This window comes from Hemiscyllium ocellatum, chromosome 2 (genome assembly GCF_020745735.1).
Source record: "Hemiscyllium ocellatum isolate sHemOce1 chromosome 2, sHemOce1.pat.X.cur, whole genome shotgun sequence".
NCBI lineage: Eukaryota > Metazoa > Chordata > Chondrichthyes > Orectolobiformes > Hemiscylliidae > Hemiscyllium > Hemiscyllium ocellatum.
This window is the reverse complement of record NC_083402.1, coordinates 122802864-122817868: the sequence shown is the minus strand read 5'-3', so window position 1 is coordinate 122817868 and position 15005 is coordinate 122802864. Positions and strand designations below refer to the sequence as shown.

At 38.3% G+C, this 15005-nt stretch overlaps 1 protein-coding gene across 7 annotated transcripts in view; it reads left to right on the top strand.

Moving 5' to 3' along the window:
• LOC132824894 (phosphatidylinositol 4-phosphate 5-kinase type-1 beta-like) overlaps positions 1–15005 on the top strand; it is a 142367-nt gene that overhangs the window by 80913 nt on the left and 46449 nt on the right. For all 7 annotated transcript variants that reach the window (XM_060839793.1, XM_060839757.1, XM_060839741.1 and 4 more), the window contains exons 2-5: positions 3538–3615; positions 6058–6147; positions 7576–7706; positions 12369–12486. In XM_060839793.1, the coding sequence (XP_060695776.1) occupies positions 6058–6147; positions 7576–7706; positions 12369–12486 (339 nt within the window). In that variant the 5' untranslated portion in view covers positions 3538–3615. The remainder of the gene's footprint in view (positions 1–3537; positions 3616–6057; positions 6148–7575; positions 7707–12368; positions 12487–15005) is intronic.

Below are 15005 nucleotides of genomic sequence, written 5' to 3'. Positions count from 1 at the left end.
TCATTCAATTCGACTGGACAGTAAGGAGAACGTTCTGTCCCTTATACAGTGTCATGTATGGAAGGAGAAATATATTGTGTAATTAAGATGTTGCGGAAGGCATCACTTTAAGGTTATCTTGGGCAGAGAATTTATTGAAGTTGTTGTTCCTGTTACACGTCAAGCATGGAAAGAGCCTTGGCATTATTTTGTCCTTACTTGAAATCAACAGACAAAATATTTGCGGTTGAGTGTGATAGATAAAAGACACCGTTTTAAGAACTAAGCAGGACTGAACAACTTGTTCAAGCGATTTTGTATTTCTTCAGTGTACACTAAATTTATCTATTCCTTGTGAAGTCACCCTTTGGTTTATATTGCTCGTTTGGAAACTTGTTAATGATTTCTGAGTGTGTATCAAGTCACCTTTGTACTTTTTTTTATGCCATATATTGTTTGAAGAACTTTGGCATCTTAATCAAAAGGTACCTCTTGTATTGCCTGAGAGCTATAAATCATTCAATTTGTTCTCCATAGTTAAATGTGATTGATTATTTGACAACAGGTGCTTAGTGTTTTAGAGAAATAGTTTTAATGCGAAATGAAATTTTGCAGAACACGACAACCTACAGTACAACTGAATACTCAAAAAAAAAACTTTTGTATTGAACACTTGAAACTGGATTCCAGATTTGATTTGGTGAACAGTGCAGGTAATTTGACAGTTCAACATGGCATCACAATCTGATTTTGAAGTCAGGTTTGCTTCAAATACTCTCCTAAATAGGACGATACATTCTCAAATCTCAGATTCTTTCTTCCTTTCAGATACTTTGTTTTCAAGCATATAATGTTTTGTTTGCCATAATTAAAATGTTTCCGATGAATGGGGAGTCCAGAACCAAAGATCACAGTCTAAGGTTACAGAACTGGATATTTCGATTAGAGGTGAGGAATTAATACACCCAGAGCGTGGAGAGCCTGTGACTTTCTTTGTCACAGAAAGTGTTTAAGCCCAAAACATCTCTCATTTTCAAGAAGGATTTAGGTATATTTCATAAGGTTGAAGGGTTGAAAGAGTACAGGGAGAAAGCAGGGACAGGGCACTGAGTTGAATGATCAGCCGTGGTCAGGTTGAATGGCAAATCAGGTTCAAAAGGCCAAATGCCTGCCTCCTATTTCCTTGTAATTCAAAGAATGGTAGTTTCATCTAAAAGATGCACATTTGTAGTGGGTTTTATATGAATTCTGCAGCATAACATTTTAGCACAAATCTATATTTCTGCACTTGTTCACATTTGCCTTTTGGAGAGCAGTCATGTCACATTTTATTCCCTGAGGGTCATGTGATATTAATCTCTGTTAGTGCGTGGTGACTTGACTTCATTTGCTAAAGAATCTGAGATTTATTGAGTTGTACTTTTGCAGTCAGATGGCCTTTCATTTCACTTCAATGGTAAGGCTTGCATTTCCTCTCTATGAAAGCAAACTTACTCTTACTCCCCTTGTTCAGCCTGATGTCTTGTTACAATTTAATTGCTTCAGCAAATGGGATTTGTATTCTCCTGAAAATTAATTGTTACTCCCAGAGAACTAATAATGTGAGATATAAAATGTGTAGTGCCGTATGTGGGCATTATATTAGCCACAGAAATCCTTGTTGCTATAATTAAATAATTGAGTTCAAATGAACCTTGTGTTCCAGATTCTAGTCTTTAGGCAGCAAAGGAGTTGAGGACAAATAAACTCTTTGTTGAAAATAAACAGGAACAAAATCAGCAATACATGTTTTATTTTAGCAGAGTTTGTAACAAATAGTTTAGTTACAAAAACGTGTGCTTTCATAATCTGTAAAGTTACTTGGAATGATTTTCAATATTGATCATTATGTTTTAAGGTATCTGTTTGCATCTTGCCTAAAGCATGCTCCCTGATGTTTGCTGTAGTACTTTCAGGGTGGAATACAGATATCAATGTCTGGTCAGAATGCAATGATGGCTACTCGCATCCTAACCAAGTACATTGATTTCAGGAGAAAGCAGCCCCCTGGAAAGGATGAATTTATAGATCTGTCAGAACACGTGAAGAGTCTATTGGCCTACTGTGCCTAAACTGGCTCTCTGAAAGAGCAATCCAATTAGTCAGACATCCCACCACCCCTGTCACTGCCACTGATTCTGTCTTGATATGGAACTTCACAGTTTTCCTCTCCCTTCAATATTTATTCAATCCTTTGTTTTGGAAGTCAGAATTAAATGTGATTCTGCCTCCCTTTCAGGCAGCACCTTAAAGGCAGGTCGTAACCGCCATTGCATAATAAAAACATTCTCCTCGAAGGTCATTGACGCAACTTGTGACAACACATTTTCCAGATAGCCAAGCTTTTATAGGCAAAATCTCATAAAGTAGAGGTCTCAGGGATGAAGATCTTTCTCATAATTCCTCAGCATTCAACTTAGGGCAGTTGAATGTTTCTTGCTGTCACATTGTAAATGTAATGTTTCCAATGAAAGATTACTAAAAATTCTACATTATTTACCATACAAGTTCTAAGCAATTTCTGCTCTGGTGCATACTGGTAGCTGCTCATTGTATTTTTTTAAATTTATTTTAAATGTTAAAAGAACAATAATTGCTTTAGCAACACTGCAAAATTTGGAACCAGAGAAGAATTAGTCATTTATTCTGCTTCTCATTCAGTCAAATGGTCCTGCTTGGACTGGAATAAATGTTGTGCAATTCCGTATCCTTGAATTTTATTGTTGAAATATTGGGAACCCTTCAGATGCGCAGCGTACTGTTACCCTACTTTGATATTGACTGCTGACATTTCATTGCCTTTCAACTATTTGCTTTTCAACCATTTCCCTTTCAAATCTATTTCAAAGCTTGCTACTTTTCCTGACATTTTCAGATGTGACCCAAGTTCTTTTGAAATTCTTTTACCTTTTAACTCAGAAATGCTGAGGAGGAGGGAATCGTAAATGTTAAATGCTGGTGAAAATAAATTTCCTGCAGGAGCTTTTTGTAGAATGATAACTACTTGCTGTGTAGAACCAATGCTTTTGTTACCTCCAGATTGACCTTTTCTAGTGTCCCAACACTCTCCAAGTTCTGTTTAGCCATCATTGGTTCTGTTCCGTGGTTGATATTTGCTCCAAGACTAGTAACTTGCATTTTTAAAAATTATCTTGTGTTTTCAGATCCCTGCATGGCTTCACCCCTCTCAATTCCTATAACATCCTTCAATTTCGTAATCCCCTAAGATCTCTGCAGTCCTCCAATTCTCGTCTCCTGTGCTGTCCCCCCACTATAATTGGTGGCTTTGCCTTCAGCTGCCTGGACAGTGAAATTCCTATCCTAATTCTCTCTACCTTCCTCCTCCATTAAAACTTACATCTTTGACCAACCTTTCAGTCACCAGCCCTAATATTTCCTTGCATAAGTCGATATCATATCTATGATTTGTTCCTGTGAAGTGCATTGAAAATACTATAGAAATGTACATAACTATTGTATAGATCTTGTGACAGTTCTCATATGCTTCATTTTCATCAGCAAGAACTACATACTCTTGTCAATGAAGGAGCCCATCATGAACAGCTTCAGATGACTTGAACCCTATTGTCAATAAAGGTAACAAATGAATGACATTTCTATTCTGGGGTCTTGAGCCAAGCAAATATGTATTGGGAATGCAGTTAAAAAGTTTAATGTCTGCATGCATTTTTCAAACTTTTCCCATGAGAAATATCAATTTAAGCATTTGTATTCGATGAGTCTCTTGGAAAGCTGCCACACTGATAGTGGAGAAAATTGGATTGCTTTAGAGGGGACTGTTTGGTACATACTTGCCAAATCGAAAAACACAACTTCAAGATTTCAAACTTTTTACAATTAGAATTATATTTTATTGTCCCCTTGTACTCAAGAACAGAGAAACAGGAATACAGTTAAAGTGTATAAAGTCGCAATGCCCAGTGTCAGGGGCACAAGGTACCTAGGTAGAACATCTTAGGTAAAAGGTAGAAAAATAAAGTTAGAAGTTCAGCCACGACCCTGCAGGCGCTACACTGGGTTTCCCCTCCAGGGCTTGTTCTCTTGCCCCCACGTTTCAGAAAAGAGATTGGTTTCTCAAAAGGAAATTTCTAAAATGTTTAGAATAAAAAGTTATCACTTCCATTTACTAAATGAATGTAAAGGGACAAACCATCTTGTTGAACAAAAGTTATACCAAGTCCCCACTTTTGTGCAGTTAGTCTGTTTATAACATTGTTACTATCTATAGTCCTTTTCCAGTGACATTTGGTAACACTAACTCATTGGCTTTGAAGGACCATTTATTGTTTCTCTTTTATCAGCTGATCTAATGATAAGTTCATTTCAAAAGAAAGATTGATCCAATTTGAAAGAATATGTAGAAGTTTCAGGGTGTGTTTGAACATTCTGAATGTAACTTGTCTAGTAACTTAACCGATTGAAGGTTTTAAGAAAAAGATAGGTGGAATCCATTTCAAATTAGCTCTTTACCACTTAAAACTGAAAACATTTATTACATGCCTTGGACTGGTTCCTATTTGTGCCCATTTATAATGTGCATTTTTTAACGCTTCTACTTTGAGCCAGGAATGGTGTTGAATATCAGGGATCATGAAAAGATTATAACACTCTTAATTGTTCTGTAGCATAGGGTATGTATCTCAAAGTACAAATCTCCAAAGTGAAGCATGCAGATCACAGAATGATGGCAATTACAGCTCAGGAGAATGCAGTTCTGTCCACCGCCTCTTTGCTGTGCTAGCTGTTTAGTCGACTTCTATCTGTCCTTTTCAAATGCTTATCAATTTTACTTTTAATTTTAAAATGATGTCCTACTCTGCCTCAAATGCTATTTGTGATTTGTGATTATGTGTGATTAAAACCTTCTTTGGAAATGCACATTTAAATTATTCTCAGTATGTTGTTCAGGCTGGCGCTCCAGTGTGATACTAAGGGAATGCTGTACTGTTGGTGCTATTGGTAGGAAGTTAAACATCAAGACTCCATTTTCCCCTTTACCAGCTCAGATAGCTATACAAGGTCCCAAAGCACAGCCTTTGAAGAAAGGCATCTCTTGAAGTGTGTTCTCCCTGATAGCCTGGCCTATATTTATCCTTCAATCCATAGATAATTTGGATGCTATCTCACCAGAGATTGAAAGTACCTGGTTGAGAACTGTGCTCCTCCTATAGGAGTCTGAATCAATGTTCAAGTCTGAACTCTACATTTGTTAATGTTTTGATCACCTTGAGTTGTTTGGTCCCAGCTACCAGTGGATACCCGGAGTTTCACATAACTTGTGAATAGAGAATGTGCTCAGTGATGACCAAGTTCTTCTCCTCCTTTTTTCAAGTGGAATAACGTTTTTAATATATAATTTCCTTTTGGCCTGTCTGATTGTTTAGAAGCTCCGAGTTACTTCATTTCAAGCCTGACGTTTCCCAACGTTTTTGTGGTTAGACTGAGCAGCTTGCTTCACAAATACTCCTATCTTCCTCAATGTAAAGAGAGGTTCAAGCAGACCACTGTCAGGGCAGAACTAACTGCTGCCTGTGATAAATATGTGACCCTATCTGACGCTGGCAGGAAGGCAGGGGACAGCTTACTAAGAGCTATCTTCACTGCCAACCCTCAACCCTAACCCCCACCCCACCCCAGGCTATTTCAGAGCGCTAAAGAGTTGTTGCTGTCCTCTGACAAGGACCTTCATCCCTAGGGCCCTTTGATCTCAGTAATAGCCTTTTGCTGCAGAGTTTTAATGCAGTGAGCCAAGAAAGTTGGGCTCTTGCCAACTCTTCAGGCATCAGTTGAATTATCACCTTAATTAAATACTACAAGTTTCTACAATTCAGCAATCTAGCTTCGGGAATAATAATTTGGAATCTTTGCCCTCAAAGCCTATGGCTGTCCAAGGGAAGAAGTACTGTGTGCACTTCTTTTATGTGCCAATGAATAAAACTTTACATGATTACTGATATGTGTATTTATTTCTCATAAAGGTGTAATTTGAAATAAATTAAACATTAAATGTTTGTTTAGATGACTTCCACAACTGAAACCAGAAACACTGCAGTTAGACAAAATGGGTACAGTGGTGAAGGCAACTCTCGGGAGAAGATTTACAAAAAGGTAAAACTGTCAATGCCAACCCTTTTGTATCTAACCACTTTCTGCTCGCGTTTGGTGTCAAGCATGGAAATTAACTTCTGCCAGTTGGGTTTATTGACTTGCCTGCTCTAAGGGACTAAACTAATTCCTTACTATCACAATGAAATGTTGAGTAGTAAACAGGTTTTTCACCCTACTACATAGATTATTTTTAAAGAAGTTGCTAAGTCTCTTTTGGTAAGGTTTGTGGATGTAGGGTATTTAATTTTATAATTAGTTGTGTCGAGCTCTATGAAATGGGGATTCACTTTTGTCCCTTTATAAATCAACAAAGACCCCTAAGCACTTAGAGTCATAGAGATGTACAGCATGGAAACAGACCCTTCAGTCCAACCCGTCCATGCCTACCAGATATCCAGACCCAATCCAGTCCCACCTGCCAGCACCTGGCCCATATCCCTCCAAACCCTTCCTATTCACATCACCATCCAAATGCCTCTTAAATGTTGCAATTGTACCAGCATCTACCACATCCTCTGGCAGCTCATTCCATACACGTACCATCCTCTGCGTGAAAAAGTTGCTCCTTAGGTCACTTTTATATCTTTCCCCTCTCACCCTAAACCTATGCCCTCTAGTTCTGGACTCCCCCCAATCCCAGAGAAAAGACTTTGTCTATTTATCCTATCCATGCCCCTCATAATTTTGTAAACCTTTCTAAGGTCGCCCCTCAGCCTCCGCTCCAGGGAAAACAGCCCCAGACTGTTCAGCCTCTCCCTGTAGCTCAGATCCTCCAACCCTGGCCACATCCTTGTAAATCTTTTCTGAACCCTTTCAAGTTTCACAACATCTTTCCGATAGGAAGGAGATCAGAATTGCACGCAATATTCCAACAGAGGCCTGACCAATGTCCTGTACAGCCGCAACATGACCTCCCAATTCCTGTACTCAGTACTCTGACCAATAAACGAAAGCATACCAAACGCCGCCTTCACTACCCTATCTACCTGCGACTCCACTTTCAAGGAGCTATGAACCTGCACTCCAACACTTGTGCAAGAACATTTTGCTTCTAATTTATAACCTTTATCAAAAAGAAGATCATAGTGTGAAAATATTGACTTCAGTTCTATCCTTCACCAATTGATTTACAGCAGGGGTGAATATTTTGAGAGATATTTTTTATTGAAGATTGGAATTTGAAGGGGTCTGGTCAGCGAGTTTAAACTACTTAGTTCATGAGTAGAGTGTTCAAGATTGCATCAATGCTATGACGAGGGTTCGCTCTCTATCACAGTTATATGACTGGAATGTTCTGTGTTTTCTGTTGCAGAAATTTCCAGTGACTTGTTATGATGATAAATTACTTTGGTTTTAAACAGCCTCATTTAATGTGCAGAGAAGGTTTCATAGAAACCATGAGTTTTTCTATTGTTATTTTTGATGCAGACACCATCATCTGCACTTCAAGGCTCTATCCAACTTGGAATAGGATACGCTGTTGGGAACCTCACATCAAAACCAGGCAGGGATGTGCTTATGCAGGATTTCTACGTTGTGGAGAGTGTCTTTCTACCAAGGTTGGGTTTTAGTTTCTTAAAGTCTTTCTCTCTTGAAACATTTCCACATTTATCTCTGGAATTTGATAATATTGTACAATGGTGATACCTTGAAAACGATGGTTGTACAGCAGGAAATTTTCAGAATATTAATGACACTTTTTTTTGATTTTGCTAATTTTATGTTGTAGTGAATATGTTCTGCCTCTATCCTAGAGGTCATTTGTGTGTTTGGGGAAAAAAAATCATCCACAAATCGTTGTTAAATTTGCTTATGGAAAAGTATTCTCATTCCAAATTTAAAAACATTTTGTTCATTTTGCATGACATGAAAATTTCATCTGGAAGTAAGCCATTTAGTTAATTCAGTCCATGTTGGTGAGTATCTTCCATGTGGTCCATGTTCCAATCCCAGTATTTTTTTTGCCCCTCACACCCTAATACGGTAAACACAATAATAAAGTAAAAACTTTATTAGGAACAGGAACAGAAGTTGTTGGAAAAGTTCAACAGGTCTGGCAGCATTTCTGAAGAGAAATCTGAGTTAATGTTTCTCAGGAAAGGTCACCGGATCCAAAACGTTAACTCTGATTTGAACGAGTACCATCTGTCCTCCCCCGTTGCAAAAAGGCAAAGAAATGTGCAGGTTACTTCAATCAACCTGTCATTGGGGCATACAGTCTACTTACCTGGAATTGCACCAGCACCTGGCTCCTTCTTTTCTCCACTTTTGAATGAACAACCTTTTTGGTGTCTCACACAGCTTGCAAGAGGGTGAAAACAAGGACTGCAGATGCTGGAAACCAGAGTCTAGATTAGAGTGGTGCTGGAAAAACACAGCAGGTCAGCCAGCATCTGTTCCTCAGATGACCTGCTGTGCTTTTCCAGCACCACCCTAATCTAGCCCCTTGCATATACAAGAACTTGTCCTTATTCGTTCTCCTCCTGCTTCAGCATCAAGTACCAATGGATTTGTTGCTTTCTCTACTGTAACTTTCCCCATTTACTTTGGCATGGTGACTTTAGTTACCCTTTCTGATTATTACATACTCTCACACGTCTTGCCCAATCTTTAATTGCTGTCTTTTTGAAAGTGGATTTTGCATTGATTTTAGCAAGAATACACAGCTCATTTTAAAAAAAAACATGAGAGGAAACTCTGGTCAATAGTTGCTTATTGATTCACCTTCCCACCTCTCTTTCCTGGGCACCGCTCCTAATATCTCTTCACTTGGCACTTTTCCCATTTATCTGATCTTGCCATTGCAATATTTTTCTACATTAAAGGTGTCATTTAAATGCACATGATTTTTTTTGAGTTTGTTAGATTTTCCAACTCTTCTTGATACTGAGGGCGGAATGTTGACAGAAAACCCACGTTTATGCTTGTCACATTCGTATTTTAAAATATCAAAACAAAACCATTGTAAAAACTTTATCAATGTCTAGTGCAATACTTTGCTTATTTGTAATTAGAGATGGCTATGTGTATGTAAATGTTGGCTTAAAGAAATTTGATGTGCTTTGTGTTTTTTTTTGGTTATTGATTGCAGCACTTATTTTAAATGCAGCAAGTAAATACTATTAAATGTCCGGGACCCATCCTTGAAAGTTGTCATAGATGAAAGAGCTCCAGCAAAGAAAGGCAGTGACAATCAAAAGCTTTGCAGCATATGAATAAAACTAGGATTGCATTTACCTAGTACCTTCAGTGACGTCAGATGTGTTTACAGGGTGTATCAGAGCTAGTGTATATTATTTTTGAAGTAGAGTCATTGGCTGCAACAATTAATGCAGAGCAAGATCCCACAAACAATACAATAATGATCTGATAAAATGTGACATCGGTTGATGGATAAATGTTGACCAAGACACTGAAGAAAACCCTTTTACTACTTTGAATTAGTGACCAAAGAAGCGCTTGTGCTGACTAGAAAGGACAGAAGGATCCTGAGGGCAGATTTGATCTCTTTACTTAAGAAAGGACATGCTGCCACTGGAGGGGGTGCAGAAGAGGCTCACTAGGTTGATTCCAGAGTTGAGGGGGTTGGCTTATGAGGACAGACAGAGTAGGTTGGGATTATATTCATAGGAATTCAGAAGAATGAGGGGAGATCTTCTAGAGATATACAAAATTGTGAAGGGAATCAATAAATAGAAATAGATAGGATGTTTCCACCGGTAGGTGAGACTAGGACAAGAGGGCATGACCTCAAGGTTAGAGGAAGCAGGTTTAGAACTGGACTGAAAAGGAACTTCTTCACTCAGAGGGTTGTTAATCTATGGAGTTCCTTGCCCAGTGAAATAGTTGACATTACTTCAGTAATCACTTTTTGAAAAATAAAGAAATTAAGGGATATGGTGAGTCTCTTTTTTTCTTTACAAAGGAGAGAGGAATTATATATATTTTCTAGTTGGAGGAGGAGGAAACATTAAATTAAAAGTAAGTGTAATGAGATGGGAAGTTCCTGGGGGAACTGACTGACTTGAAACTGGATAAATCCTTAGATCCCGATGAATTGTTTCCAGCTTTTAAAGTAATCCAGGAAGGAATCTCACTGAGGATCATTTTCCAGTCCTCACCAGATTATCAACAAGGTATTAGAAATCTGTGAACATTATTCAAAAATGATGCAAGAGAGATACTAAGTATAGGCCAGTCAGCCCATTCTCCATGGTACAACAAATTCCTAAAATCAATATTGTGAGGCAGATTAACTGTTGCTTAGAAAAGCACAGATTAATCAAGTCTGGTCCCTCAGGGGAAGGTCATATTTTACTAAACTGAATTTATCAACAAAATAACAAGTTGAGTGATTGAGGGTAATGCAATTGATGGTGTCTGTATGAGATTTTGTAAGACATTTGAAAAGTTAACACATGGCAGACTGATCAGAGAAACTAGAGCCCATAAGATGCTGACAGAGAAAAGTGATGATTAGATTCAAAACTAGCGCAGAGACTGGAGGCCAAAAAAGGGGACTGTTTTTAACAATAGAAAACATTTTATGTGAACGGGATGGCTGGTTATATTGGTTTGGTTGAGTAGATGGAATGGAGGCAATTGGTATTTGATGAAGAGAATTGAGGTTATGTATTGGGGACTGTAAACCCATCAAGGGAATATACAATAAACAGGAAGGCATTGGGGGGTAGTGGAAGAATGGCTTTGGAATGTAGGGGACTTTAATTATGTAGGGCTGATGAAGGGCTCTGGCCCGAAACGTCGAATTTCCTGTTCCCTGGATGCTGCCTGACCTGCTGTGCTTTAACCAGCAACACATTTTCAACTTTAATTAAGCATTTTAGAATGGGATAGTGGTATGTGTGAGGGTAGCATTGGACCTGTCTTAAAGACACCGCTAGACCTAGTTTTGAAGAAAGATCACTGGATTTGAAACAGTAACTCTGTTTTCTTTCCACAGATGGTGCCAGAACTGCTGCATTTCTCCAGCAATTTAAGTTTCTGCTTTTCCTGGTTCTTGGGAATGTATTGGTTCAAGAAGAGCAAATGTCATTGGGGGAGCCTTTCAAGGACAGTGACTATTATACATAAAGGTTTAGGATGATGGAAAAAAAAGACTCTTGTCAGTTCAGGAAAGAATAATCAACTAGTGGACAGCTGACTTCAATAGGGCAAGAACAGAGTTGGGCTGGACAGGCTGGATCCAAATGTTGGCAGGAGAAACAATAATTGTTCAATGGGCTACCTTACAAAGTGGAGATATACCTTCACAGTTCATGAACTAATAACTGATCAAGGGATGAAAAACAAATCCAGAGCTACCCGACTGACACAGGAGATAGAAAGTAAGTTAAAGAAGAAAATATGTGCTTCTGACAGTGTTTGTTTTTTTTAAAAGAGAACTAAGCTGAATACAGAAAGTTCAGAACGGAGGAGATAGAAAATACAGACAGCAAAAGTGGGGTTATGAAAAGATTGGCAACTAAAGGAAAATTGCAAAGCCTTCTGTAAGCACATCAATAGTAAAAAAGAAAAGAAAAGTAGGAGGAAGAGTAGGATCGATGAGAATTGGAAAGGAAATTTACACAGAGGCAAGAGGCATGATTGAGGTGTTAAAGTATTTGCATCCATCTTTACTTACGAAGCAGATGTGCCCAGGCCATAATAACAGAAGGAAACTCAATCATGAGAGGGGTTTATAATTGATATAGAGGCATTGGATAAGCTGCTGGCATTTGAAGTTGATAAGGTACCAGGACCAGATGAGATGCAACCAAGTCCACTAAAGGAAGTGACAGTGGAAAGTGCAGAGGCACTGGCAACATACATTCAATCTTCTCTGAATTCAGGGTGGCACCTGAGGACTGGAGAATTGTAAACTTTACAGCTTGTTCAAAACATACAAAGAGAAGCCCAACAATTTCAGCCCACTCTATTTAGCTTTGATGATGGAGAAACTTCTGGAAGCAATTAATAGTCCCATGGTAAAATGGTGAGACAGCATAGATTTTTTTTTCAGGGGAAATCATACTTTAAATAACTTGCTGGAGTTTGTTGAAGGTGGAAAGAAAAGGTTGATGAGGGCAAGGCTATTGATCTGGTGGACGTGGACTTGCAAAGGAATTTAATATATTTGAATGCTTATTTTTAAAAATAAATGTTGATAGCAAGATATTAAATTACTATCGATCATTAAGTTACTTTATGATGACTTTCAGCGAAGGAAGTAATCTTACACCTGCACATCGCTACCCAGACTTCAGATTCAAGACGTATGCTCCATTAGCATTCCGCTATTTCCGAGAACTCTTTGATATAAAGCCAGATGATTATTTGGTGAGTTTCTTTTTGTAATGCTGCAGTTTTACCTTTTTAAAAAAGTCTTGTGAAAAATATTATTGAATTAGTTGCAATACGAGGCATTGTTCTGTTGCATTTGGTGTTACCTTGCGCTGGAATACTGTGACCTGGCCAATTAATCATTACTGTCAAGGAAGGCTACAGAATTCAACAAACAAACCTACACCAACTTGCATAGCATCTTTTTTGTAATAAAAGGTGTCTCAAAGACCAATTTATAAAACTGGATTTGACCATGAGCCACATGATCGGATAGGAGAAAGTGAAAACTGTAGATGCTGGAGATTAGAGTCGAGAGTGTGGTGCTGGAAAAGCACAGCAGGTCAGGCAGCATCTGATGGCAGGAAGATTAATGTTTCAGGCATAAGCCCTTCATCAGGATATGGGCTTATGCTCCTCAGATGCTGTCTAAGCCACTTGATTGAATAGGTTTATTTAAAGATTTAAAAGAGGAAAGACAGTTAAATAGGTGGAGATGTTTATAGAGGAGCATCTAGAGCTTGCATCCAAGGCACAAACATAAAGGATAAAGTCATTAAAATTGACAGCGTAAAGAGGTCAAAATTAAAGGAGCCCAGATATCTTGGAGAGTTGAAGGGCAGGAGTAACAGAGAAAGGGAGCAAGGTCATTGAGAGATTTTGAAAATAAGCAATTTGAAAACAAGGTTGAGAATTTCAAAGATGACGTATTGTTGGATTAAAACAAGCTAATTTAAGAAAAAAGACTTCTTTTAAAAAAAAATGAGTTGAATTGATAAATGTGATCTGTTAAACTGTTCAGAGATGAATCCAAATTTCACTCAAAACCACAACAGAGCATGAATATATTTCCAGGGTAAACTGATGAAAGCACTTATAGATTCAAAAGATTGTTGGATTCCTTTCTGGAAAAAGGGAAGAAATAAGTTATGATGAGAGGCTGAGTAGATGGGTTACTGTTTCCTTTTTTTTAAAAAAAGGATCTTTTTGGACTGGTTAATGTTATTCTGGTCCCAAGAATGAAAACTTTGGATATCGCAGATTGAAATGAATGCACATAGCTTTTTTTTCATAGTTTGCCTGTCAAGCATGAACTTGTTACAGTACAAGGGGTACATGGCACACAATGTCCAGACTTGTTAAACAAACTACTTCCTCTCATGCAGTTCTTCCATTCTCGAAGGCTGAACAAAAAGACGAAAAACAGAAATTGATTGGAAAATGCCGCAGGTCAGGCAGCATCAGTGCAGAGAAAGCAGAATTAAGGTTTCATATTCAGTTACTGTTCTTCAGAACATGAAGGGTCACCAAACTGGAAACATTAACTCTACTTTCTGTGCCCAGATCTTGCCAGACCTGCTGAGTTTTCCCAGCAGTTTCTATTTTTGTCTCACCAACGGTTGCTAACTTTTCACAAGTGGGAATGAAAGGAATATAGTTGCTTCATGCAGAATGGGCCAGACAAAATAACGACGTTTAATGCAATGCACAAATCACCAAATACTTAAGTGAGAAAAAGCGATCCTTTGAATTGTTCCTTACCAAAAGTTCTGATTATTACCCCCATTATTAACCTCCAAATAATTCCATCTCCCTTTGAACCTTGCAGTTATGTTTAAGAACTCTGTGGATTTCTGCATTTTTTGTAGTTCTCGATGCAGAAAGTTAGGGGTCCTGCTAAATTTGACTCGGTTTCTCTTGATTTCCTCCTTGTCCTTCCAGTCCTTCAATTTCCTTTAATTATTGAGATTTAGTGGTGGATCCTAAGGTTTACTTGAATCCTAGATAGTCTTTTATTCTCATCACACAGTTATTGGTTGTCACTCGCAGCAAGTCATAGTAAAACATGCTCTATCTGAAGGTTGAGAGAAAAAGTCTAATGGACCGATCACTCCAGGATCAGGACTCCAGGATGAATACCTTGTAATTACTATGACAGGGCACGGAACAGTCACAGTCCAAGTATGAATACTATTTTATCCTTCTATTGCACCAGCTTCTGTTGGGTCAAAAGATCAACTTCCTGTGCTGAACAGATCTTGAATGGGGAAGCATTAATTAGCATTTGTTTAGCTATTTTTAAAACTGTGTTGTGTGTATTTGTTTATTAACTTGCTTTGAGCTTGTGTGTGTATTCCAGATTAATACATGTAGACAATCCTTTATCCAAAACCCTCGGGACCGGATTTCCTGCGGACTTTGGAATTTTTTGAATAAAGGATTAAATGGCATTTTCATAGTGAAAGAACAGAAACACCTGCGATTACTACAAGGGCTGAGATAGCATTGACACCTGCCAGTGCTGGGCCACACCACTAGGTCACGCCTGAGTGGGTCGAATGGGTGTGGAGTTGAGTTAACTGTTTACATGCCAAACAACATGGTTATTGAGAAAACAAATGTTCAGGAAAAAGCTTTGGATTTTGGATAAAGGATTGTCAACCTGTACCTGTTCTGAAATAAGCTAGGACCCATATCATTTAAATTCATCCTGCCTATTTGTTTTAAATTAACAT